The sequence below is a fragment of the Colletotrichum lupini genome, chromosome 4 (genome assembly GCF_023278565.1).
Source record: "Colletotrichum lupini chromosome 4, complete sequence".
Classification (NCBI taxonomy): domain Eukaryota; kingdom Fungi; phylum Ascomycota; class Sordariomycetes; order Glomerellales; family Glomerellaceae; genus Colletotrichum; species Colletotrichum lupini.
This window is the reverse complement of record NC_064677.1, coordinates 656,352-683,825: the sequence shown is the minus strand read 5'-3', so window position 1 is coordinate 683,825 and position 27,474 is coordinate 656,352. Positions and strand designations below refer to the sequence as shown.

General features: G+C 36.2%; 4 protein-coding genes across 4 annotated transcripts; all 4 read right to left on the bottom strand.

Annotated features, from left to right (window-relative positions):
- Positions 1–3,465: 3,465 nt before the first annotated feature.
- Positions 3,466–4,710, bottom strand: CLUP02_07304 (uncharacterized protein; the record flags this gene model as incomplete). Its single annotated transcript, XM_049286299.1, has 5 exons — positions 3,466–3,516; positions 3,666–3,772; positions 3,903–4,107; positions 4,234–4,517; positions 4,626–4,710. 5 exons carry the CDS (start codon positions 4,708–4,710, stop codon positions 3,466–3,468), a joined length of 732 nt encoding a protein of 243 aa, XP_049143442.1.
- A 388-nt stretch (positions 4,711–5,098) lies between these two features.
- CLUP02_07303 (uncharacterized protein) lies at positions 5,099–5,353 on the bottom strand (the record flags this gene model as incomplete). The annotated part of the gene is made up of 1 exon (XM_049286298.1): positions 5,099–5,353. One exon carries the CDS (start codon positions 5,351–5,353, stop codon positions 5,099–5,101), a length of 255 nt encoding a protein of 84 aa, XP_049143441.1.
- A 788-nt stretch (positions 5,354–6,141) lies between these two features.
- CLUP02_07302 (uncharacterized protein) lies at positions 6,142–7,664 on the bottom strand (the record flags this gene model as incomplete). The annotated part of the gene is made up of 2 exons (XM_049286297.1): positions 6,142–7,588; positions 7,657–7,664. 2 exons carry the CDS (start codon positions 7,662–7,664, stop codon positions 6,142–6,144), a joined length of 1,455 nt encoding a protein of 484 aa, XP_049143440.1.
- Positions 7,665–14,767: 7,103 nt separating this feature from the next.
- CLUP02_07301 (uncharacterized protein) lies at positions 14,768–16,125 on the bottom strand (the record flags this gene model as incomplete). Its single annotated transcript, XM_049286296.1, has 5 exons — positions 14,768–15,389; positions 15,446–15,627; positions 15,689–15,759; positions 15,822–15,858; positions 15,925–16,125. 5 exons carry the CDS (start codon positions 16,123–16,125, stop codon positions 14,768–14,770), a joined length of 1,113 nt encoding a protein of 370 aa, XP_049143439.1.
- Between the last annotated feature and the right edge of the window lie 11,349 nt (positions 16,126–27,474).

The following is a 27,474-nucleotide window of genomic DNA, read 5'->3' as shown; positions in this document are numbered from 1 at the left end:
ATAACTTTTTATATTTTACTTATTAATACCCCATTTCTCCTATATCTAAAAAATATAGATTAACTAAGCATTATATTTAATAACACGAGGAATAAAATCTTTAGTAGTAGGTACTTCGAGATAGTCGAACGACGATAGGGGTATGCGTTTATAAAGCTGATTAATAATATAAAGTTAATTAATTACTTAATAAAAAGTGAGCTTAGAAGACTATACTAGAGATTCGGGTACCCGTTAGTTACGAGGCTATATAACCTCTTAAAGTAATTAGGTAATAATAATATTAAAATAGGGGTACTAGAGTAGTTAATAAAAGTATACTACTAATACTAAATAAATACGCAGAGCCTATATAAATTTAAGTTTAAATTACGTAATGAGCTCAACTTTAACTAAGAAATCGTTGTTAATATTTTCTATTTAAATAGTTAGCTAGTATTATATATAATCGACGTAGCTATATCCTTCTAAGTAGGGTAATTCCTTTAGGATCTATAAATAAAGATAGTATAGGTAGCCCTATAAAAAAGCTAGATCGATATATACTAAGGACCGCTAAATAGCATTAGAACCGACGCTAGTACTAGCTTTAAGTTAGTAAAATTTAGGGATAATATAACGGCCTATAGTATATAGCTAAAAGTCGTACCTATTAAAGCGCACTATAGTATTAAAAAAGTAAAAAGGGCATACTAGTAGTTAAAAAGGGCCTTTAGAATTATTAAAAAAGAAAATCTAAATTCTACTAATAACGAATACTTCTAGATAGTACTTAAATACTATAATAATACTATAGGGCCTAACGGACTTATACTAACGCTATTAAAATTTAAAGTATATTTAAGAACGACCTTAGCCTCGCTACTATTACTAAGTATAAGCTAACGAGCCTAAGTAGTTAAAAAAATAATACGGGTACTGCGCGAGGTAAATATAAAAAGGTAAATTAATAAAATAATTATTATGCGCAATAGGCCCGATATAGGGGATAATTTAAATATATTACTAAATTTAGATATATAAGTATAGCGCGAAATTATTTAATAGTGGGCTAGGCTATATAAGTTAATTTCTATTAACGAGCGCTCTTATATAGTCGTAAGAAATCGTAACTAGCTACTCGAAGTATTAATTACGGTAGTTAGACCGTATTATATAAATCCTAACGAGGTAATTTTTAACTTATAAGAAGAAGAAGAGCTAGGGGAAACTATATAACCCGTGGTAGAGGTATAAGAAATTATCCTTAATAAAATTATTATAATAGTACTAATAAATAACGAGGAAAAGAATATTGCTAAAAGGGCACTAATATTATTAGCAAGACGTTATAAAAGACTATGACGGCAAGCCCTAACGTAACAATTCATTACTAATAATAAAATAATTAATACTTTTTATATAATAAAAAGAAAAGCCGATTTCGAGCTAGTAGTTAAACTACGTAAAGAAGGCGTAATTATAATTACTAAAAAACTATATAAAGGATTAGATCTTATTAAAGTAGATACTCTTCGTAATCGAGGGGTCTATTAATTTATCTTATATAACTTAGAAAAATATATAAACCTCCGTATATTTAAATTACGAATAGTTCGTAAGATTAAAAAGAAAAGAACACCTTAGTTATACGAAAAGTTTAGATACGTAATTTAGGGGTACGGTAACGTTAAAAAGGTAACGCTACTTATATAATTACTTATTATATAGCGCTATAGCTAACGATTAATAATAGTACTAATAGTATTATTATAAAAGAAAGGATATGAGATTTAGAGCCGTAATATTACCTAGGCCTATACTTAATCAGCTACAGGGCTTATAAAGAAAATCCTAGCCTATTTACCGAAGGAAATAGCTAGTAAGTACCCAGAAAGTACGATTATTAAAGTACTTAAGCTACTATATAGGCTCGCAGAATTGGGTACTTATTAATAGGCTACTTACTACGATTTTTATATTAATTAACTATTAATAGTTACCTCTACGTACGACCCGTACTTATTAGTCGCGGAGTATAAAAGTAACTAATTTAGGATTATTAGAATATAAACCGACGATATATTAGGCTTATTTAATATTAACTTTATAAAAAAAGAGGATAAGGAGCTTTAAAAAGCGGGCTTCGTAATAAAGCTAAAAGAGGTCTTTATAATAAATACCCCCCTAGTATTTAACGGTAGGATTTTTATAATCGAAGGGGAAACCGTTGTTTTTTAATAAAAGGGGTAGGGTAAGAAAATTAACTTTATTAATCCGAACGTAACTAACGTTAAGAAGTAGTATAAAGCTAAGCTCGCGTAAGGGGTATATATTATAAATATTTATTAGCCCGAGGTAATTTTTAATTATATTAAAGTAGCGTAGGCTATAGATCTAACTAAACGAGATATTAAAGTACTTAATAAGTAGCTTAAGTAGTAATAAACGAATCTTAATTAAGGTCTCGTTTATTACTTAATCGACCTTACGATTAATAAGCTCTATATCTTTATTAATAAGTTATTTATAAATAATAACGATCTTACTTCGTAATTAGAGTATATTATTATCCTAATTAACGAGAGTATAAGTAAGAGCGAATTTACTATATATAATAATATAATCTACTACTTATTAACTAAAAATAAATAAGTAATAAGAAGTATATTAGCGTTAAAAGTATATAATATAATTAACGGCGTTAACCTCTCTTATGCGATTTTAATAACGCTAAAAAAGATTACTAATTAAATTAGCTTTTTACTTATTTTAATAGTTATTTATACCGATTCTTACTTACTATACGAATACCTTATTAAATTAGGAACGATAAAAAAAAAGAGGCTTATAATTGATATTATAGCCCTTAAGTAATTATATAAAAGGCACAAGATACTTAAGATCTGTTAGATTAATAGTAAAAATAACTTTATAAACGTTTTTATAAAAGTAGTACTAAATAAAAGATTAAAGTAATTCGTAGGTAATAAAAAAGCTATTATATAAATAGAGGGATAGGTTATATAAAAAGAGTAAAAAAAAGGGGAAAAGGGAGACGACTTAGTAAATGGGCCCGAGGTCGAATTATATCTCTAATTATAGCAGTTAAATCGATAAAAAAAAGAGAAAGTTAGTATTAGATTAGAAGTTTAATTCGATCGTAGTATATAGCCGACTACGTAGGGGCTAATTAGGGGCCCTATTTACGATTATTATAGCTAGCCTAACTTATAGTTAGAACCTCCTTTTTATACCTACTACGTAAATATTTATATAGTTTAATTAATCTCTTCGTTAACTATGGTTCGAACTAACTACCCTATAATAGGGATACTAATAACCTTAGATAAAATGGTCAGTCTGTGGCCTTTGTATTATATTATATATAGCAATCTACTGTACCTATGATGTATCCTGAACTTTTAACTCGGTGTTATGAGAAGAGGTTGATGATGATAATAAAACGAGATCTCGGCCGTTGAGTTATTTCTGAAGACAAGATGAGGCGTAGAGGCCGAAAGACTTATCTTGCCTCTGATCTGTCAACAATCTACTACAAAACCTGCGAAAAATCGATCCTTGACGACAAAGGAGCCAATGCCTATCGTTTTTAGTCGTTGTTTAATGAAGAGTTGTTGATGTGTGATCGAGGTCTTTCCATGTATAAAAAATATTCGACGCACTTCAACGGCATTCTCTTCTGTCGGCTCGACACCAGTTGAGTTGTAGGTTAGGTTCAGAGGCGTAATCCAATAGGCCCCAAATGGTGCGATAGAAAAGCCCGCCAGCCCTTATAGGATCAGAGCCATGCAGAGAATATCGAGACAACGGTAAGTTTTATCATTCAGAAGTGTCTCCATTCTCCACGCCATTCACCTGTTGACTCATCCGCCTTTCCACCGTCTTTTTCATCATCATACATTCGTGTAATTCCCGTATCACACTTGAAGCAGAGCGTTGGCCCAAAAATATCGCATCGAACTGAGCCAAGATATCTGGGTAGCCCGCGAGACACTCCCTCGCTTCCCAGAGTAATCTTTCAGCTAGGTCTGGCTCTGCGGTCCGTTCTAGCATCTCCGCGATCAACGTGTTGTATCTCCTTTGGTTTGGTTCGTCAACGTGTTCCTAACACCAGTCAGGATAAGCAGTCAGGATAAGGTCAAGCTTTCAGTAAGAGTTGATGCCGGGAGCGGTCTTCGTATCAAGAACAAGGTTGGATGCAGGACATGAGAGGACTTGACAAAGTATTACCTGAATATCATAAGTCAAATGAATGGTAGGCTCAAGGACGGCCCCCTTGAAGTCAACCTGAGGATAAAGATTTTGGACGTCCTCGTTTTTCTTGACGGACTCGGCTATCATTTCTTCCCGGCTTTTCCCCTCCGTGTCCATTTGCGATGAGATGGACTCCATTGAAGGATTCACCTTGTTCTCCATGTTCGTTCGGTTTGTGTCCAGTTCAAATGTGTTGTGAATTTGATGACTAAAATCGGATGCTTGCGGCGAAGCAAAGAGCAACGTTGGATGCTGAGAGACTGGCCGAGGCAATTGAGGAATCAATCGGAAGAATGGGCTGCGGGGGGAGGACCTAGGCCTTATGTGTCCTTAGTGTGGCGGGAAAAGAAGCGTGATCAGCGGGTTACACGGGTTGGCTGCACAGTTGAACCGGAGGACCGTGGCGTGAGCGAATGAAGTCACAGTCAGGCACCCTATTGGTGTGACCTGCATATTCTGCCTGTACTAAACACTATGATGCGCTTTGGTGGCTTGGCGGTTTGATGCATCTTTCAGGTGTTGAAGAAAATAGTTTGATGGAAAGGGCAGCATCTTTCAGTGGACGCCTGTGTGTGGCTGTGTACGCTTCCACTTGAATAAAAAGCGAATTTTCACCGATGGATTCACCGAAAATTCAGCTGATCACCAAATGCGTGAAGGCTTCTGGTCGATGCTCAGAATTGCGAAAACTCGACTGAAGGTATTGAGAGAACTATTACGAGAAGAGACAAGCCGCTAATTCCAATGAGATATGAGTGGCGATAATTAGCGACTTGTGTTCGACTCTCGATGGTCTAGGTTCCTTCCTTGTCTTGATCAAATCAACGTGCTAGGGCAGATCTCAGCATTTTGTAGGTCGTGAAGGCCTCGCTGGTCTCTTGGCACCCTTCTTCCTATCCGCCTCGCTCGGTTCTGCGGGCTCAGCTGGCTCCTCACACTCTCGTGGTCGAACAACGGGGTTGAGTATGTCTTCTGGCGCGATGGCGTTGTGTGTTTCGGCCCGACTGTCGAGACTCGATGGCAGTCTCAAAGGGATGCTCAGAGCAAGGCCGCTTGAGACGAGGGTTGCAAGGAGAAAGAAAGATGTTGTCTTCATGTTTACTTGAAAGTGGGTTTACTTGGATGTTTGATTGCTGAGAAAACCGTGCCCTTTTCGGAAGTGGAAGCTGAAATAGGTGATTAAATGTGGTACTACGCAGTCAAGCTTAGAAATGGGAACACTGAAGTTTAAGTAAGAATTGTCAATTAATTCCGAAGCGACTTAATCTTTTCGTTATAGGCGGCCTTCCGCGTGGGATAAGGACGAACTCGGAGCAGACCGAATGTTGGCTGACTCGGTCGAGCGAGGCAAAGCCCTACAGATATTAATGCGATGAGTGTCGTTCGTCAGTCGGACCCATCTGGTGGCCTTTTTATAGTTCGGCTGAAGTTTCATGTTCGCGAATATGGGTCCCGCAACCTCCAATGTTGGCGCAGTGAATAATAGAGTTGGCATTCGCTTGCTTAATGGATTCATTATACCCCGGAATTGATGATCACAAGCGGGGTTCCCACTGACTTCCATGGAGGGGGCGACTCGCTCTCGGGCCACAGCTTTTGGACAAGGGATGTTCCAAGGCACGTATCAAAAGGCTCAAGGAACCGAACTTATTGCCCGGCCTTGCAATCTCATGAGTGACAATCTCTTGACGAAAGTCCCTACATCTTTCTCACCGTGTACCTGGAGGATTTAGGGAATTGCCCATGACAAAGCGCTTGCATCAATACTCCATCTTCAACTATTATATACTAGAATTAATAACATGTACTGGTCTTCCATCCAAATATCTACTTTTATATGCCCCTTGAACCTTTCGTTTGTAAACTTCAATGAAGTCTAATGCTCTACTCAGTGAAGACCTTCAGCTCAACCAGACGGACGCGCTTGCCATCTTGAGGCTTCACGAGAATGCGGAGAGATTGGGTAGACACCCCAGTCCACTTCGCATTGGTAATACCGTTGGCCAACGGCGCATCGTACGTCGCATCAGCCACATCGGTCCATTCACCGCTCAAAACCTGCAACTTGTAGCTGGCGGGCACATCGAATCCCTTCTCTTCATTCGCGAAGAAAGCAATCTCAGCTCGGGCAGCCTCAACAGCGGATCCGAACTCGAGGCTGACCCATTCCTCGGCGGTGCTGCCCTCGGGAGTATCGAAACCGTTGGCGATGGTGTCTTGGGTCCAGAACCAGATGCGACCATCGAATACATCGTGGACACGGTTGATGTCGTAGTTGGGGACGGAGGCGTTGATGATGGGCAGGGGCTCGGTAGCCTGGAGCTGGACGGACTGGTCAAAGGGGCGCGCGACGGAGACTGGCGCGCGTGTGACCTCGGCGGTAAGTCTCTCGAGCTTGTCGGAAGAGGCGACGACTTGTCCATCAACTTCAACTCGGAGACCTGCTTCGCCGTAGCGCGCGCCAGTAGCGTCCCATTGGACAGCAACTTCACGGCCGTGATAGAGGATACGCTCCGCGCGGAAGTAAGAGATGGAGGAGGGGTCGGCCAGGGGGTTGACCTCAAGCACATCGTCTTCGCGGGGACGAATGCCGACGAAACCGGTGACAATGAGATCAACGTAACCAGAGTGGAAGTAGTGGTGCGAACGTCCGAGGCCAACAATAGGTTCACCAGTGTCAGGGTCGTAGTTCTCCTCAATATCCAGGATGTTACCGTAGTGCTTATTGTAGTGCTGATTGGCGTACTGCTTCAGAAGGCGGGTGTAGTCTCCGACAGTGACGTGGGCCGAAGTGTTGGGGTAGTGGTCGAGAACGTTGGCAAGGGAAGTCAAGACCTGAGTTGTCTGATACGGCCAAGAGGGACCGTTCCAGTGGCACTCGGTGTGAGTGCCCTCGTATCTCCAAACACGCATGTAGTACTCGTACGAAGGCTCAACAGTGCGCAGGCCAAAGGGACCACCGAGCTCCTCGGAGTTCAGCGCATGCTTCCATGCCTCACCAAACTTGGCATCATCATCCAGCAGGTCGTGGGCCCAAGGAACAAAACCAGCGAGCTCACGGCCGCGGATGAAGTCCCAGTAGGTGACATTCTCGTTGTTAACTTGGTACCGATCGATGAAGTGCTCGAAGGTCGAGTTCCACAAATCCCTCTGGAGGGTGTCCTTGATGTTCTGAGCACGAGTGTTGTATTCCTCAACAACGCTGTCCAGGCCGCCCTTGAGAGCAGCAGTCTTGGCAATCGCACGAGCATTGGCGTACTGGTAGGTGTTGATAGTGGGGCGAAATGCTTGGCCTCCGAAGAAACCATCGTAGCCGCCGGAGGCATCGATACTCGAGATGGTATACTCCGTCGCGTCGGCAATCGGCTCGATCCTATTAGATTAGAAGTCCAATTCGACCGCGGCATATAGCCGACTGCGCAGGGGCCAATTGGGGGCCCTATTTATAATTATTATAGCCAGCCTAACCTACGGTTAGAACCTCCTTTTTATACCTACGTAGATATCTAGATAGTTTAATTAATCTCTTTATTAACTACGGTTCGAACTAACTACTTTATAATAGGGATACTAATACTAATTAGTAATTAAATTCTATTATTATAGATCGGTAAGGTATCTCGCTACGTAGAAGAGACGACTTCCTAATACCGCACGGGATAGGAGATTCGTACTAATTAACCTTACGGAAGTAGATAAAAAAGGAGGCGATTTTCGAATACCGTACGGAATTAAGTAATCGTAGCCCTTTACTACCTACGAGAGGTCGACGTTTATTACGTTAAACTACGCTAATTAATAAAACTACTTAGGTAACTAGTATTTTACTATCGCTTTAAGTAGCCTTTTTTACTAAATAACTTCCCCGCGGCCGGCCCGCGATTAGAAATTAACTAGCTAAATTAGTAAAAGGAATTCCCTATATAACGACTACTTACTTAATTAACTAGCGTAACGAACGGGCTTAATAATATAGTATAAAAGAGTACTACGCGATCGAAAAAGGGGATTTCTAAACGTAAATATTTTTACTTAGTAACGAAGGTAACCCTATAGGAGTTATTAAGCTAAGAGATTTACGGTATATAAAAAAGTCTATTACTATAGGGATCTCACGGGTACGCCCTTAAGCCCGCGATCTAGACGACCTCTTCGTAGCTCCCTTAACTACCCCCCGGGTATTACTTAGGAATATAGTATAGGGGACGGTTTAACGAGGGAGGAGGGGATTTAAAGGTCCTAATAGTATCGAGTTAAAAGTATTACGGATCTCGGAGATTAACCTAAGAAAAAGGCGGCTACCCTAAAGTAGTCCTATAACCTCTTACTAGAGTTACTATTAGCTTAAAAAAAGGCTAAAAAGACGAGGATCTAAAGGAAAAGAAAAGAATCCTCTAGAGGGCCGTTAAAGGGCTTTTTTTTATACTAGCTTACGGTATAAAATTACTAATTTTAAAAAATCGGTAACTAATAAAGATCCTAAGACTAATTACTATATCTTATTATAGTAATATAAACGTTTACTACTATTGTTATTAAAAAGAACTATTAGAACTTACCCTTTTATATTAAATAAAAAGGAGGATCTTAGTAAGTATAATAGTTAGCGATTTAGAAAGGTAATAGTAATTGTTAAAAATAATAAAAATGAGAGTAGTAGCGAGACGGCGAGAGGAAGTAGGAATTTCTTAAACCCCGATAAATTCGTTAGGTAATAAAAGCACGGATTTGCTACGACTAGCGCGCGGATTAAATATATCCCCATTAAGATTAAATATACTAATAACTACTAATACGGGTATAAGTTAGAGTATAACCCTTAGCGAGTTAGGGTAAAGAAGAAGAGGACGAAACCCGATCCTAAATAGAATCCTAATCCCTTATAAGTAGGTAAATATTAACCCGGACTATTAGGGGACGTAGATATATAAAATCGTAAATTAGCCTAATGGCAAGTAAATTAACGCGGTATTAATCTATTTAACTAAGGTCTATAAGAAAAAGGGGCTATAGGGGTAACCCCTATTTTACGAAATCGTAAACGACCTTAGCTATTAACTAGACGAATAGTTCGTAAGCATAAGCCTAAGAATCGCAAAAGCGGTTAATAAATTCCTTTATAAGCGAGGGGTACTACTAGCGCAATTATAATTATAAGAACCTTACGAAATCCTAGTAGCAACGATTACGGAGGAGGAATTCGTAACATAGACCTAGGTATAAGTCGATAGGGCGTATAATCGCTTTAATAAATTTAGAAAAAGGGTAAACAACCTAGATTTCCTTCTTATAATTACTAACGGCAATCTATCGTCGCAAAAGGATATATAGAGGTAAAATATAGTACTAGAAGTACGATAATCGATAATTTTGCCTATTTCGATCCATAGCTCGTCGCCGCTACTAATACGAAATTCGGTACTAATTAGCTAATAAGAAAGGAAGTAGACTACCTAAAATTACTAATAATACGCAGCGACGCAGGGATCGCATATAAATACCAAAAATTTAGTAATAAATACGAGGTAGTTTATAAACTTTAAAAAGATCTTCCTAAAAAAGAAATTATACTCTGGGGGGAAGTATAAGGTTTTATAAAAAACCCTAACGATGTTTTATAATTATTACGAAAAAGTCGGAATTAGGGAACACTAGTACTATTCGGTAGTTAATATCGTACTCATAAGCAAAGCCTCTAATTACTACTACGAAGCGGTACGTAATCTCGATCGAAACGACTTTCTTAATATAATTAACATAATCCGAAGCCGCTTCGAGACCTATAATAAGAACCTAGAGCTCCTATCTAAGCTACGAGCGATTTTTTTTATATTTATAGCTAGGATAATAGAGGGTAAATTGTGAGTAGAAATCCTCGAAGAGCTTATCGATCGAATTAATAAGCTAGCGAAAACCTAGCTAAATAAGGGGATTAACGAGTAGAAAGTTAAATATCTTTATACCGTAGTTTAGCGCGTTCTAAAAGTAAAAATAACTTTATATTAAGTACCTAAAAATTACGAGACGCTCTACTCGAGGCTAAGATCTAGTTTTAATATTAAAATAAGAATACCGTACTAAACCTATTTCTAAGCGTACGACGGCCCTTACTAATAGTATTAGGTCGACCGAACGTATAATAAAAAAGGAAAGGAAGCTAAGTATAGTAATCGCTAGTAGGGAATCCTAGATTCGTTAAATAAGTAGAGATTTAACTCGCGAGTAGGGTAATAAAAGAAGCAGTGTTTTATTTATAAAAAGGATAGATATTAGTTAAGTAACTACTTTAAGGAAGAGCGTACTAAATCGTACGAATAATATAGAAAATCGAGGGTAGTAGATAGCAAAACTAGCCCTTATCGATTTAACTAATTCTTTGTTATATATAAGGGCAGATCCGGGGGCACGGAACCTAGCGAAAGTAGCTAATTTAGCGGCCTAAAGCACCCGCACCTTATAGGAGATTCGGAAGATAAGGAAGATCTTACCCCTTATACTAACGAATTAGATTATAACGAAGTTAACGATATTAACTACTCTTTCTTTACCCCGTTAGCCTCGGGAGGATATACGAGGCTAAACGAATAAAAGGTAGTAAAAGCCTTTAATAAGTAGGCTTTTATCTATAAATAGTAAGAGAAAGTCCCTTAGATAACGGATACGGAGGTAAGCGAAAGGACGAATCTAATAGCGCAGAATTTTACTCTCTTAATATCTAAAGAAAAGAGATAGGGTACTAAGCAATTCTAGGGGTAGCTAGAGGGGTCCTTTTTATACTACTTAGATTACTTAAATACTAAGCTCGTATAAGTATTTTACGTAAACGAAAGGTACGGCCTAGATAATTTTTATAGGATTATCCTAGATACTAAGGCATCGCAATAGTTAATAGGAGGAAAAGGGCAATTCTAAGCGCTATAAAAAATCGCGTTAGTAACGCTTAATATATTAATAGTAAGTATTACGAGGATTAGCTTCGGCCTAAGCGAGGAAATCGTCGCCCTAGGTATAGTAGAAGTAGAGACGCACTTCGGAACGATAACTTTTTATATCCTACCCGTTAATACCCTATTTCTCCTATATCTAAAAGATATAAATTAACTAGGTATTATATTTAATAATACGAGGAATAGAATCTCTAGCCGTAAGTACTTCGAAATAGTCAAACAACGATAGGGGTACGCGTTTATAAGGCTTATTAACGACACGAAGTCGATTAATTACCTAACGGAAAGTGAGCTTAGATAACTATACCGGAGATTTAGCTACCCGTCGGTCGCGAGGCTATATAACTTCTTAAAGTATTTAAGTAATAATAATATCGAAATAGGGGCGCTAGAGTAGTTAACGAAAGTATGCTATTAATACTAAATAAATATACAGAGCCTACGCAGATTTAAATTTAAATTGCGTAATAAGCTTAACTTTAATTAGGAGATCGTCGTCGATATTTTCTATTTAAATAGTCAACCGGTCCTATATATAATTAACGAGGCTATATTATTCTAAGTAGGGTAATTCTTGCGGGATCTGTAAGTAAAAATAGTATAGGTAGTTTTACGAAAAAGCTAGATCGATATATACTAAGGACTGCTAGACGGTATTAAAACCGACGCTAGTACTAGTTTTAAGTTAGTAGAATTTAAAGAAAATGCGACGGCCTACGGTATATAATTAAAAGTCGTGCCCGTCGAAGCGTACTATAATATTAGAAAGGTAGAAAGGGCGCACTAGTAATTAAAAAGAGCGTTTAAAATTATTAAAGAGGAAAATCCCGATTCTGACGACGACGAATGCCTTTAGATAGTACTTAAATGCTATAACGATACTATAGGGCCTAATAGGCTTATACCGACGCTTTTAGTATTTAGAGCATATTTAAGAACGACCTTAGCCTCGCTACCGTCGCTAAATATAAGCTAGCGAGCTTAAATAGTTAAAAAAGTAATATAGGTACTGCGCGAGGTGAGCGTAAGAAGGTAAGTTAATAAGGTAATTACTATGCGCAATAGGCCCGATATAGGGGTTAATTTAGATATGCCCCTAAATTCGGATATACGAGTATAGCGCGAAATTACTTAATAATAGGCTGGGCTATATAAATTAATTTCCGTTAACGAGCGTTTTTACGTAGTTACGAGAGATCGTAACTAGCTACTCGAGGTATTAATTACGGTAGTTAGACTATATTATATAAATCCTATCGAGGTGATTTTTAGCCTATAAAAAGAAGAAGAGCTAGGGGAAGCTATATAACCCGCGGTAGAGGTATAGGAAATTATCCTTAACGAAATCGTCGTAGTAGTACTAATAGATAATGAGGAAGAGGAAATTGTTAAAAGGGTATTAATACGTCGCGGGAGACTACGACGGTAAGTACTAACGCGGCAATTTATTACTAGCGACGAGGTAATTAATACCTTTTATATAGTAAAAGAGAAAGCCGATTTCGAGCTAGTAGTTAAACTACGTAAGGAAGGCGTAATTATAACTATTAGAAAGCTATATAAGGGATTAGATCTTATTAAAGTAGATACTCTGCGCGATCGAGGGGTCTATCGATTTATTCTCTACGATTTAGAAAAGTATGCAAACCTCCGCATATTTAAATTGCGAATAGTTTATAAAATTAAAGGAAAAGGAATACCCTAACCGTACGAGAAGTCTAGATACGTAATTTAGGGGTACGGCGACGTTAAAAAGGCGACGCTGCTTATATAATTGCCTACTATATAGCGCTATAGCTAACGATTAATAATAGTATTAATGGTATCGCTACGGAAGAAGGGATACGAGATTTAGAGCCGTGATATTACCTAGGTATATACTTAATCGGCTATAGGGCTTATAAGGAAAATCCTGGCCTATTTACTAAAGGAAATAGTTAGTAAGTACTTAGAAGGTACGATTATTGAAGTGCTTAAGCTACTATATAGGCTCGTAGAATTGGGCACCTATTAGTAAGCTACTTACTACGATTTTTATATTAATTAACTATTAATAGTTACCTCTACGTATAACCCGTACTTACTAGTTACGGAGTACGAAGGCGACTAATTTAGGATCGTCAGAATATAGACCGACGATATATTAGGCCTATTTAATATTAACTTTATAAAAAAGGAGGATGAGGAGCTTTAGAAAGCGGGCTTCGTAGCGAAGCTAAAAGAGGTCCTTATAATAAATACCCCCCTAGTATTTAATAGCGGGATTCTTATAATTAAAGGGGAAACCGTCGTTTTTTAATAAAAGGGGTAGGGCGAGAAGATTAACCTCGTCGACCCGAACGTAACTAATATTAAGAAGCGGTATAAGGCTAAGTTTGCGCGAGGGGTATATATTATAAGTATTTATTAGCCTAAGGTAACTTTTAACTGCGCTAGGGTAGCGTAGGCTATAGATCTAACTAAACGAGACGTTAAGGTACTTAATAAGCGGCTTAAGTAGTAATAGACGAATCTCGATCGAGGTTTTATTTATTACCCGATCGACCTTACGATTAGTAAGCTCTACGTCTTTATTAATAAGTTATTTATAAATAATAACGACCTTATTTCGTAATTAGGGTATATTATTATCCTAGCTAATAAGAGTATAGGTAAGAGCGAATTTATTATATATAGTAATATAATCTACTACTCGTTAACTAAAAATAAGCGGGTAACGAGAAGTGTATTAGTATTAGAGGTTTATAATATAGTTAACGGCGTTAACTTTTTTTATACGATTTTAACGACGCTAAAGAAGATTACTAATCGAATTAGCTTTCTACTTATTTTAATAGTTATTTATACCGATTCTTACTTACTATACGAATGCCTCGTTAAATTAGGAACGACGAAAGAAAAGAGGCTTATAATCGATATTATAGCTCTTAGGTAATCGTACGAAAGGCGCGAGATACTTAAGATCCGTTAGATTAATAATAAAAATAACCTCGTAGACGCTTTTATAAAAGTAGTACTAAATAAGAAATTAGAGTAATTCGTAGGTAGTAGAAAAGTTACCGTACGAATAGAGGGATAGGTTATACGAAAAGAATAGAGAAAAGGGGGAAAAGGAGACGACTTAGTAAACGGGCCCGAGGTCGAATTATACTTCTAACTATAGCGGTTAAATCGATAAAAAAAAGAGAAAGTTAATATCGGATTAGAAGTCTAATTCGACTACGGTATATAGCCGACTGCACAGGGGCTAATTAGGGGCCTTATTTACGATTATCGTAGCTAGCCTAACTTATAGTTAGAACCTCCTTTTTATACCTACGTAGATATCTAAATAGTTTAATTAATCTCTTCGTTAACTACGGTTCGAACTAACTACCCTATAATAGGGATACCAATACGAACACAGAAAATCGGATAAGATTCAATACGCTTGCTAGTTTGCACAGAGAAGTCCGTAAGCTATCTTTCCAAAACCATGTCTCGGTTGTTTTCTCCTTCCATAGAAGCAGTAAGGACTCATTATTACAAGATTATTAGCGCTATATGTACTCAAATACGTAGTATCAGTGCATTCCCATACGAGTTTGCTGAAGGTTTGACCTGCTCCAAGGATCCCGTATTGGGGACCATCCAGGACTTGAATGTGCTGGCTGCATCTCAACAGATTCGCCATCCGTAGTTGATGGTGCACTGGCGTGATCTAGCGCATGGCTCTCTACGTCAATTTCGAGATCGTCCAGCTTTTGCTGACGCCTCTTGCCGGATCCGATCGTCGGCGGAGCTGCACTTTCAGACACATGCGAGTCCTTGGTGTCTGACATCGACGGCAGCAGACGTCTTAGAACAGGCACGCATCCGCATACCACAGCAAGATTCGCCTCAAGAGCCGTCCAGATCCAAAGTTCAAATCCATCCCATGTCACATCGTACGTCTCCCTTTCGACGAAATGGGCCCAATATGTCCTCATAATCCCAGCCACAACAACGACTGTGCCGAGGCTAAAAAGCATTATTAGAATAAGTCTTTGCATCATCGGTAGCCTTAGTCTGAAGAGCGTAGGCATAGGCAGGATGTAGACGGCAAAATCAGTCAAGACTGTGGTGATAGTTTGACCCGCCAGAGGGGGCCACTCTTCGATGCAGTTGCGATTCTCCACGAATAGGTCCCAGTAGTGCCACGCGGGTCTGCAAGAAATCAGTCATTGTTCCGAAGGATTCATGGCACGAAGTAGAAATCTTACATGCACTGAGTCCATAGAACGATGAGAAAGATCCATATCAAGGCGAATACAAAGCCCATGGTGACCCATGTCAGCTTTCGGAACCATGATCCGAGTGGGGCTATTCTCAGATAGCTTGTGAGGATGGAAAGCTTCGAGAGGCCTGATGCGAATAGAAAGAGAGTCTGGCCAGCGATAGACACCTACGTTATTCCTGTCAGCTCTTTGCCCAACCTCGAGCTGCTGAAACCCGATGAACCTTACCTGGCGGCCTAGTCTCTGTTGTACGGGTGTCAGGTCCCACACGTGGAGATCCCATCCGTACAGTGAAGTTGCTACAGCAGGTAATGTCAGTTATCATCTATGGAATAACACCGAAAATAGGAAGCAATCTTACCAAGTATTACGCAAATTGTAACGGATATGCAGAATACCTTTAAGCAAGGCAATCAGTCCCTGGCTCTTATCGACGTGAAGATTTCCAAGCATGTCGTACTTACTACAGCAGCAACCATCAGCCAGTCATCCCACCAGCTCCTGCGTATCATAAAGAGTCGAACGTAAAGTCGCAAGGCCAAACATATCAAAGCCACGCTCAGCGAAGTCAGCTCGATGATCAGAAGTGCCGGTCCCCTTTGCACGGGATCAATGTAGTTCGGAGCCGGCCATGATAAGATGACTTCAGCCGGGGGGAATCTCATCGTGGATATCGAGATTGAAGGCGTTCACATGTCCAAGCTTGAAGGTCCAGTTTTGTCGGGATCCAGGTGTAATGTTTCTTCGGGTTCAACGGTAGTGAAGAGGGAGAAAAGCCCCAAACCCTCATTGCAGAGACGATTTGGTGGAGGTGGTGTGGGCGGTTTATGTAAAAGAATAATCGAGAGGGCCAGACGGACAGAGACGGGTGTACCTGAGAGTGAGGAATCCTTAATGTGTCAACGGTTTAGATTCGACACCGGTAGGCGCTGTGCCTGTTCCGTGCCTAGTATGTCTCATGCTTGGCAAACTTGACAGATCCCGTCAGAACCTTACTGTCGCTCACGCTACGTTTTGCTTTCCAAAATTGTATGGCTAGTTGTGGTCAGAGATGAAGCTAATAGGCCTCGAGGTTGTCGAGGTCCCACTTAGAAGCTAGTTATGGCGGTCTAAGCTGGAGCTTGTCTCTCTTGAGTCAAATTCGAGTTAAGGATATGCCTCCCTATTTGAGACGGAAAGAACGCTAGTAGACACCATTACAACAAACCCCGTGGCGTCCCGCGTCATGACCCTGCATCTGCGAGAGAATCGAGGGTCTAAACTCTCAGCTTTTGGTACAGCTGCAGGGTCGATCTTCTTCTTTTTGGCAGGTTCGAAGTGGTGAATGGCTTTTTCACAACGCAGGGAGGGCGCTTTTCCTCGAGATACAAGCTGAGGATGTATAATTTCTGGCCTCATCGTATAAAGATGTGACGAGAAATTCAATTCAAGAACAAGAAGATGTGGAAGGCATCGCTGCGTCATGACCTGAAGTTCAAGAAAAAAGCCCTCGTTGGGCACCATGATCACCCGGATAGGCCCTCGCGATGCCGCACAGAACGCAGTCTAAGCTCCCCCACTGATCGACAAATGAGGGCCCTCATAAGGTAGCATTACCGCGCCGGACTGTCTTCAATACCAGCCGAGGCAGCTTCGTTGGGAGAAAAAACATTCCGGTCTTCCGGATGGCCTGAGCCTGAAGCTGCAAAAGAGTCAGAGGATGCACGGGGCAACGAGCTGCATGACAAAGAACACTCTGCGTTCCGTATTCCGGGAGGCGACGGGCCACACAGTCGAACGCGCGAACTGTCAACTGCCGCAGCCGTTGGCCGTAAGCTAGGAACCAGATGCTTCGCCACGGCTTGGACCGCTGATAGCTATCTTAGTCTAAAGACCGGCAAATCGAACGGCTCAACTTCGTTGCGCTACAGATTATAAGGTTTACAACTTCGTGCCACGCGGCCATAATTCCATTTGAGCTCCAGAAGTTTCCAAACTTTCTCGATCGGGGCTGTCGCTCCGAACAGATCAACGTCGAGGCAAAACCTCAACACTTTACTTGTACGATCTTCACGCCGAAGGAAGCCCTGAACAAGTGCGGTGACGGTGCGCGCATGTGACTGTTCGGATGGCGTAAAAGTGCATGTGCCTCTACAGACCAAGCTAGTACGATAATAATATCCTGCCCACAGACGAGATCTGTGTCGAATTTCTCCCTTCTAAGGGGGCAACTTACCAGGGGCCACGTCCAAAAGCTCGACCAGTACGGAGTACGAACTGAAGATGTGGGGATTTTGCACTGGCCTGCAGTGTTTCTTTCAGAGCCAAGCGTGGGGGAACAGTGAAACTGTCGGATTAGAAGTCTAATTCGACCGCGGCATACAGCCGACTGCGCAGGGGCTAATTAGGGGCCCTATTTACAATTATCATAGCTAGCCTAACCTACGGTTAGAACCTCCTTTTTATACTTACTACGTAAATATTTATATAGTTTAATTAATCTCTTCGTTAACTACGGTTCGAACTAACTACTTTATAATAAGGATACTAATACTAATTAATAATTAAATTCTATTATTATAGATCGGTAAGGTATCTCGTTATATAAAAAAGACGACTTCTTAATACCGTACGGGATAGGAAATTCGTATTAATTAACCTTATAAAAGTAAATAAAAAAGGAGGCGATTCTCGAATATTATATAGAATTAAGTAATCGTAGTCCTTTATTACTTACGAGAGGTCGACGTTTATTATATTAAACTACGTTAATTAACGGAACTACTTAAGTAACTAGCCTTTTACTATTACCCCTAGTAGCTTTTTTATTAAACGACTTTTCTATAGCCGGCCCGTAATTAAAAATTAACTAGTTAAATTAGTAAAAAGAAATACCTACGTAACGATTACTTACTTAATTAATTAGCATAATAAACGAGCTTAATAATATAATATAAAAAAGTACCGTGCGATTAAAAAAGGGGATCTCTAAACGTAAATATTTTTACTTAGTAATAAAAGTAACCTTTTAGGAGTTATTAAGCTAAAAGATTTATAATATATAGAAAAGTCTATTATTATAAAGATCTTATAAGTACGACCTTAAGCCCGCGATCTAAATAACCTCTTTATAGCTCCCTTAACTACCCCCTAAGTATTACTTAGGAATATAGTATAAGGAACGGTTTAATAAGGGAGGAGGGGATTTAGAGGTTTTAATAATATCGAGTTAAGAATATTACGGATCTTAGAGATTAATTTAAAAAGAAGGTAGCTATTTTAAAGTAGTCCTACGACCTCCCGCTAGAGTTATTATTAACTTAAAAAAAGGCTAAAAGGACGAGGATCTAAGGGGAAAAGAAAAAGAATTTTTTAAAAAGCTACTAAAAGGCTTCTTTTTATATTAACTCTTAGTACGAGATTATTAATTTCGAGAAATTAACTAAGTAATAAAAGGGATCGCTAGTAAGTAATAATTACCTAACCGTAATTAAGCTACGAAAAAGATTATTTAAAAAATATAAAATAGGGTACCGAGAGGCTATAAAAAATAAGATCTTTAAAGTATTTAACCTTATTACGTACGAGCAATAAGTAGGCATTTTTAATAAGTTCTTAAAATCTATAATTTTATAAAAAGGAGGGCTTAACTTTATTAATTATACTTAACGGCCTATACGGTTCTTAATAGCTTATATAGCTCTTTTACGAGCCGCCTAGCGTTTATTTTTAACTATTCTTATAAAATACTACCCTAAAAAAAGTAAGTTAAAAAAGGAAGCTATTTAGAAATTATAGAGAGTACGAGGCTTAGGAGATTAGAAATATACAGGATAGTAGAAATTAGTAATTAGTAAAGATCCTAAGACTAATTATTATATTTTCTTATAGTAATATAAACGTTTATTGCTACTATTATAAAAAGGAATTATTAAAACTTACTTTTTTATATTAAATAAAAAAGAGGATTTTAATAGGTACGATAGTTAGCGATTTAGAAAGGTAGTAATAATTACTAAAAATAATAAAAACGAGAGTAGTAGCGAGATAGCGAGAGGAAGTAGGAATTTTTTAAACCCTAATAAATTCGTTAAGTAGTGAAAGTACGGATTTATTATAACTAGCGCGCGGATTAGATATATCCTTATTAAGATTAAATATACTAGTAACTACTAATATAAGTATAAGCTAGAGTATAACCCTTAGCGAGTTAAGGTAAAAAAGAAGAGGACGAAACCCGATCCTAAATAGAATCCTAATTCTTTATAAATAAATAAATATTAACCCGGATTATTAGGGGATATAAATATATAGAATTACGGATTAGCCTAATAGTAAGTAAATTAACGTAGTATTAATTTATTTAACTAAGGTTTATAAGAAGAAGGGGCTATAGGGGTAACCCCTATTTTATAAAATTATAAACGACCTTAGCTACTAGCTAAATAAATAGTTCGTAAGCATAAGCTTAAGAATTGCGAAAGTAATTAATAAATTCCTTTACGGGCGAGGGGTATTATTAGCATAATTATAATTACGAGAGCTATACGAAATATTAGTAGCGATAATTATAAAAAAGGAATTCGTATTATAGAACTAGGTATAGGTCGATAGAGCGTATAATCGCTTTAACGAATTTAAAAAAAGAGTAAACGACCTAGATTTCCTCTTTATAATTACTAACGGAAATTTATTATTATAAAAGGATATACCAAGGTAAAATATAGTGCTAGAAGTATAATAATTAATAATTCCGCTTATTTTAATTTATAACTCGTTATTATTACTAACGCGAAATTTAGTACCGATTAGTTAATAGGAAAGGAGGTAGATAACCCGAAGTTACTAATAGTACGTAGTAACGCAGGGATCGTATATAGATACTAAAAATCTAGTAATAAATACGAGGTAATTTATAGACTTTAAAAAGATCTTTTTAAAAGAGAAATTGTATTTTAGGGAGAAGTATAAGGTCTTATAAGAAACCCTAACGATATTTTACGATTATTATAAAAAAGTCGGAATTAGGGAGTATTAGTACTATTTAGTAATTAATATCGTATTCGTAGGCAAAGCCTCTAATTATTATTATAAAGCGGTACGTAATCTCGATTAAAACGACTTTTTTAGTATAATTAACGTAATCCGAAGCCGCTTTAAGACTTATAATAAGAACCTAGAGCTCTTATCTAAACTATGAGCGATTTTTTATATATTTATAGCTAGGATAATAGAGGGTAAATTATAAGTAGAGATTTTTAAAGAGCTTATTAATTAAATCTATAAGCTAGCGAAAACCTAGCTAAATAAGGAGATAAATAAGCGGAAAGTTGGATATTTTTATACTATAGTCTAGCGTATATTAGAAATAAAAATAACCTTATACTAAGTACCTAAAGATTACGAAACGCTCTGCTCGAGGCTAAGATCTAGCTTTAATATTAAAGTCAAAATACCGTACTAAACCTATTTCTAAGTATACGACGGCCCTTATTAATAATATTAGGTCGATTAAACGTATAATAAGAAAGGAAAAGAGGCTAGATATAGTAATCGTTAGTAAAGAGGCCTAGATTCGTTAAATAAATAGAGATTTAACTTACGGGTAGGGTAATAAAAAAGGTAATACTATATTTATAAAAAGAATAGATATTAGTTAAGTAATTACTCTAAAGAAGAGCGTACTAAATTATATAAATAGTATAAAAAGTCGAGGGTAGTAAATAGCAAAACTAGCCCTCGTTAGTTTAATTAATTTTTTATTATATATAAGGGTAGATCCGGGGGTACGGAACCTAGTAACGGTAATTAAAATAGTAGCTTAAAGTATATACCCCCTATAGGAAATTTAGAAAATAAGGAAGATCTTTTTTTTTATACTAACAAATTAAATTATAACGAAATTGATAATATTAATTACTCTTTTTTTGCTCTATTAGCCTCTAGAGAATATATAAGGCTAAACGAATAGAGGGTAGTAAAAGCTCTTAATAAGTAGGCTTTTATTTACGGATAGTAAGAGAAGGTCCTTTAAATAACGGATATAGAGGTAGCTAAAAGGGCGAATTTAATAGGGCCGAAGCCTATTTTTTTAATAATTAAGCAGAAGACGCTATTTTTCTTAATATTTAAAGAAAAGGAATATAGTACTAAGTAAATTCAGGGGTAGCTAGAGGGGTCCTTTTTATATTACTTAGATCCCTCGAATACTAAGCTCGTATAAGTATTTTATACGAGCAAAAGGTATAGCCTAAACGATTTTTATAAGATTATCTTAGATACTAAGGTATTATAATAGTTAATTAGAGGAAAAGGGTAATTTTAAGCGCTATAGAAGATCGCGTTAGTAATGCTTAATACGTTAACGGTAGATATTACGAGGATTAGTTTTAGGTTAAGTAAAGAAATCGTCGCCCTAGGTATAGTAGAAGTAGAGACGTACTTCGGAACGATAATGTTTTATATTTTACTTATTAATACCCTATTTCTCTTATATCTAAAAAATATAGATTAACTAGGTATTATATTTAATAATACGAGGAATAGAATTTTTAGTAGTAAGTACTTCGAGATAGTTAAATAACGATAGGGGTATACGTTTATAAAGCTTATTAATAATACGAAGTTAATTAATTACTTAATAGAAAGTGAGCTTAGAAAACTATACTAGAGATTTAGGTACCCGTTAGTTACGAGGCTATATAACTTCTTAAAGTAATTAAGTAATAATAATATTAAAATAGGGGCGCTAGAGTAGTTAATAAAAGTATATTACTAATACTAAATAAATATATAGAGCCCACGCAGATTTAAGTTTAAATTACGTAATAAGCTTAATTTTAACTAGGAAATTATTATTAATATTCTTTACTTAAATAGTTAGTTAGTATTATATATAATCGACGTAGCTATATCTTTCTAAGTAGGGCAATTCCTCCGGGATTTATAAGTAAAAATAGTATAAGTAGCCTTACGAAAAAGCTAAATCGATATATACTAGGGACTGCTAGACGGTATTAGAACTAACGCTAGTACTAGTTTTAAGTTAGTAGAATTTAAGGATAATATAACGGCCTGCGGTATATAGTTAAAAGTCGTACTTATTAAAGCGCACTATAGTATTAAAAAGGTAGAGAGGGCATACTAATAATTAAAAAGGGCGTTTAGAATTATTAAAAAGGAAAATCCAGATTCTACCGACGACGAATACTTCTAAATAGTACTTAAATACTATAACGATACTATAGGGCCTAATAGACTTATACTAACGCTATTAGTATTTAGAGTATATTTAAGAACGACCTTAGCCTCGTTACTATTACTAAGTATAAGTTAACGAGCCTAAGTAGTTAAAAAAGTAATACGGGCACTGCGCGAAGTAAGTATAAAAAAGTAAGTTAATAAAGTAATTACTATGCGCAATAGGCCTAATATAGGGAATAATTTAGATATATTACTAAATTCGGATATACGAGTATAGTGCGAAATTACTTAATAATAGGCTAGGCTATATAAGTTAATTTTTATTAACGAGCGCTCTTATATAGTTACGAAAGATTGCGACTAGCTACTTAAAGTGTTAATTATAGTAGTTAGACCGTATTATATAGATCTTAACGAGGTGATTTTTAACTTATAAAAAGAAAAAGAGCTAGGGGAAACTATATAACTTGCGGTAGAGGTATAGGAAATTATTCTTAATAAAATCGTCGTAGTAGTATTAATAAATAACGAGGAAGAGGAAATTGCTAAAAGGGTACTAATATTATTAGTAAGACGTTATAGAAAATTATAATAATAAGCCCTAATATAGTAATTTATTATTAGTAACGAGGTAATTAATACTTTTTATATAATAAAAGAGAAAGCCGATTTTAAGCTAGTGGTTAAACTACGTAAAGAAGGCATAATTATAATTACTAAAAAGCCGTATAAGGGATTAGATCTTATCGAAGTAAATACTCTTTATAATCGAGGGGTCTATCGATTTATTTTATATAACTTAAAAAAATATATAAACCTCTATATATTTAAATTACGAATAGTTCGTAAGATTAAAGGGAAAAGAATACCCTAGCTATATAAGAAGTTTAGATACGTAATTTAGGGGTACGGTAATGTTAAAAAGGCGACGCTACTTATATAATTACCTATTATATAATACTATAGCTAACGATTAATAATAGTATTAATAGTATTATTATAGAAGAAGGGATATGAGATTTAGAGCCGTAATATTACCTAGGCCTATACTTAATTAGCTATAGGGCTTATAAGGAAAATCCTAGCCTATTTACTAAAGGAAATGGTTAGTAAGTACTTAAAAAGTACGATTATTAAAGTACTTAAGCTACTATATAGGCTCGTAAAATCGGGTACTTATTAATAAGCTACTTATTACGATTTTTATATTAATTAACTATTAATAATTATTTTTACGTACGACCTATACTTACTAATTATAGAGTATAAACGTAACTAATTTAGGATCGTTAAAATATAAACCGACGATATATTAGGCCTATTTAATATTAACTTTATAAAGAAAGAGGATAAGGAGCTTTAGAAAGCGGGCTTCGTAGCGAAGCTAAAAGAGGTCTTTATAATAAATACCCCCTTAGTATTTAATAGCGGGATTCTTATAATTAAAGGGGAAACTATCGTTTTTTAATAAAAGGGGTAGGGCGAGAAGATTAACCTCGTTAATCTAAATATAACTAATATTAAAAAGTAGTATAAAGCTAAGCTTATACGAGGGGTATATATTACGAGTATTTATTAGCCCGAGGCGACTTTTAATTATATTAGGGTAGCGTAGGCTATAGAGTTAATTAAATAAGACGTTAAGGTACTTAATAAGCGGCTTAAGTAGTAATAAATAAATCTCGATCGAGGTCTTATTTATTACCTAATCGACTTTATAATTAATAAGCTCTACGTTTTTATTAATAAGTTATTTACGAATAATAATAACCTTATTTCGTAATTAGGGTATATTATTATTCTAGTTAATAAGAGTATAAGTAAGAGCGAATTTAATATATATACTAATATAATTTATTATTTATTAATTAAAAGTAAGCGGGTAATAAGAAGTATATTAATATTAAAGGCTTATAATATAGTTAATAGCGTTAACCTCTCTTATATAATTTTAATAATACTAAGGAAGATTATTAATTAAATTAGCCTTTTACTTATTCTAACGATTATTTATACCGATTCCTACTCACTATACGAATACTTTATTATATTAAAAATAATAAAGGAAAAGAGGTTTATAATTAATATTATAGCCCTTAAGTAATTATATAAAAGGCGCGAGATATTCGAGATCCGTTAGATTAATAATAAAAATAACTTCGTAAACGCTTTTATAAAAGTAATACTAAATAAGGGATTAGAGTAATTTATAAGTAATAAAAAAGTTACTATATAAATAGAGGGATAGGTTATATAAAAAGAGTAAAAAAAGGGAAAAAAGGAGACGATATAGTAAACGGGCCCGAGGTCGAATTATACTTCTAACCGTAGTAATTAAATTAATAAAAAAAAGAGAAAGTTAGTATTAAATTAGAAGTTTAATTTAATTACGGTATATAGCCGACTACGTAGGGGCTAATTAGGGGCCCTATTTATAATTATTATAGCTAGCTTAACTTACGGTTAGAACCTCCTTTTTATACTTATTACGTAGATATTTATATAGTTTAATTAATCTCTTCATTAACTACGGTTCGAACTAACTACCCTATAATAGGGATACTAATAGTTTATAAATCCGCCCTATTCGCAGCTCATGTCTAACAAACATCCGTACCTTCAATGCGGTGTCTAGGATCATCTGAACGTACCTTAATTAATTTTATATAAATGGAAGTGGTAGGTCGTGGTGAAGCAAACAGAGGGGAACCTTAAATCTCTCCCGGTTATATTTGGAGTACCTAGGCGCGCAGTTTAACTTGCTCTTTCTTCTCGCAATCTTATGGTTCCGGGTTATTGACTTAAGCTAAGATTCCAAAAGACCACAGCCTTTCAAAGTACAGGATCTAAGACAAAATGCCATTTTCGAGCTCGTACATGGTTGGTCTTCATCATCGTGAGTGTCAAGTCCTCTTTGAATCATGATTTCATCATCAAGTTGTAATATTGTCTACTAGGTTGCTTTGATGTGTTTGATAGCGGATTTTGATCCATCTCCAAAGATGCAATCTTGTGACCTTTGCTCTAGCCGACACCTTGCCGAGCGGACCACTTCAGTCGCCGTTGCCGATGAACCTTTTGAGCGACCAAAGAAATCCATGCCTGCTGATTTACCTATCTACATGTACTATCATAAGTAATACCACAAACATGTAATTAACCTGTGGCTAGTAGTCCAGCGACAAGGAATAGGGCTTCACGATCATTGCATCTAGTACCGCTGAGGTTATGAGTGCTGAACCCATAGCTCATGCCGAGGAAGTCTAGATGCCGAGACAAGAAGATATTCGAGGCTATCAGGTCGACCACAGATACACCGCGGAATGAGTGCTGCACTTCCTGGGAGCAAAATGCGCTAGGACGGTTTCTAACTCTTTATGCTCAAGGAATAAAGTACTTCGTAAATGCCTAGCTCAGTGCTTACAACTGTATGACGTATCAACATCGAGGCCTTATAACACCGTAACCTTGAACAATTGTTAGTACCTACCTAGTGGATACATGTATCGAAAACAGAGGGAAACGAAAACAACACTTTGCATAGTCACTTCGATATATAACAATATAAAAGCGGTGACGGTGACAGCGACAGGAGAGAAGTTCAATAGAACGACAGACATTAACGGCGGAGTTAAGAATTTAATATCTCCCGTTTGGCCTCTTTTTAGTATCCAGGAACTGTAGGTTGAAATGATCTGTAAATACTACGACCTAATCTTAGCTATAGGCGAGGTAGTATTGCTAGTTCCTTAGTACGTCTACGATAGCTAGTAGCTCCGTATCTCCCGTACTATAGCGGCTCTCTATATCCGTTAATTTCCTTAACTTATAAATAATTAGGTACTAATTACCCTTGAATAATTACGTAATTACTAAGCTAATAACTCGAGCCGAAGCGTTTATTTATAATTATATAAATAAAATAAAGTTAAAATATCGTAGTATTAGCGCATTAGTAAATATTATTAATAACTTCTTAAATAACTTTATAGCAGGTATTAATAGCTCTAACTATCCTAGTTTTACTTTTTTTAATAAGTTTATTAGAAGTATAATTATCTTAGCGTAATTATTAATAAGTTTATAATAGAACCTTATAAATTTAAAAAACGTTTATATATTTTTAATACTTTTTAAAAATAGCTAATTTATTATAGCTTTGGTATATATAAGTTCTATTTTTATACTTTTATTGAATATAATATACCCTAAGAATCCTATATATAATATATAAAACTCGTATTTATTATTATTTAAATATAGGTTCTATTACTATAATCTTTATAGTACGCTCCGTATATACTCTTTATATACTATATAATTATTATTATATATTAAGATATTATCTAAGTATACAATATAAATAGTATTAACTAAGCTGCTTAGAATATTATTAATATATACTTAAAAAGTCGCGGGCGCGTTAATTAGCTTAAAAAGTATAACTAAATACTCGAACTACTTATATTTAATATAAAAAGCTATTTTCTACTTATTACCCTTAGCTATATATATATAGTAATACGCATTTTTAAAGTCTAATTTTATAAAAACAGAAGTCCCCCTAACGGAGTAATCCGCCGGGGCCGTACTATATATTATATATTAGGGAAAACTAAGTATATTACGCTCTATACCTAATTACTAATTAAAACTCCCGACCTTTTACTACCTATTTGGAGAGTAAGCTATACTTATTTTAATATATATAAAACCTCTTAGTACTAGCCTACGTAAATAACCAAATCTTATATTATATACTCCTTTTTATTAAAAGTTAAAGGGCCCCTTATATATTCCTTTATATTTATAATATAACCCGTATTAAAAGG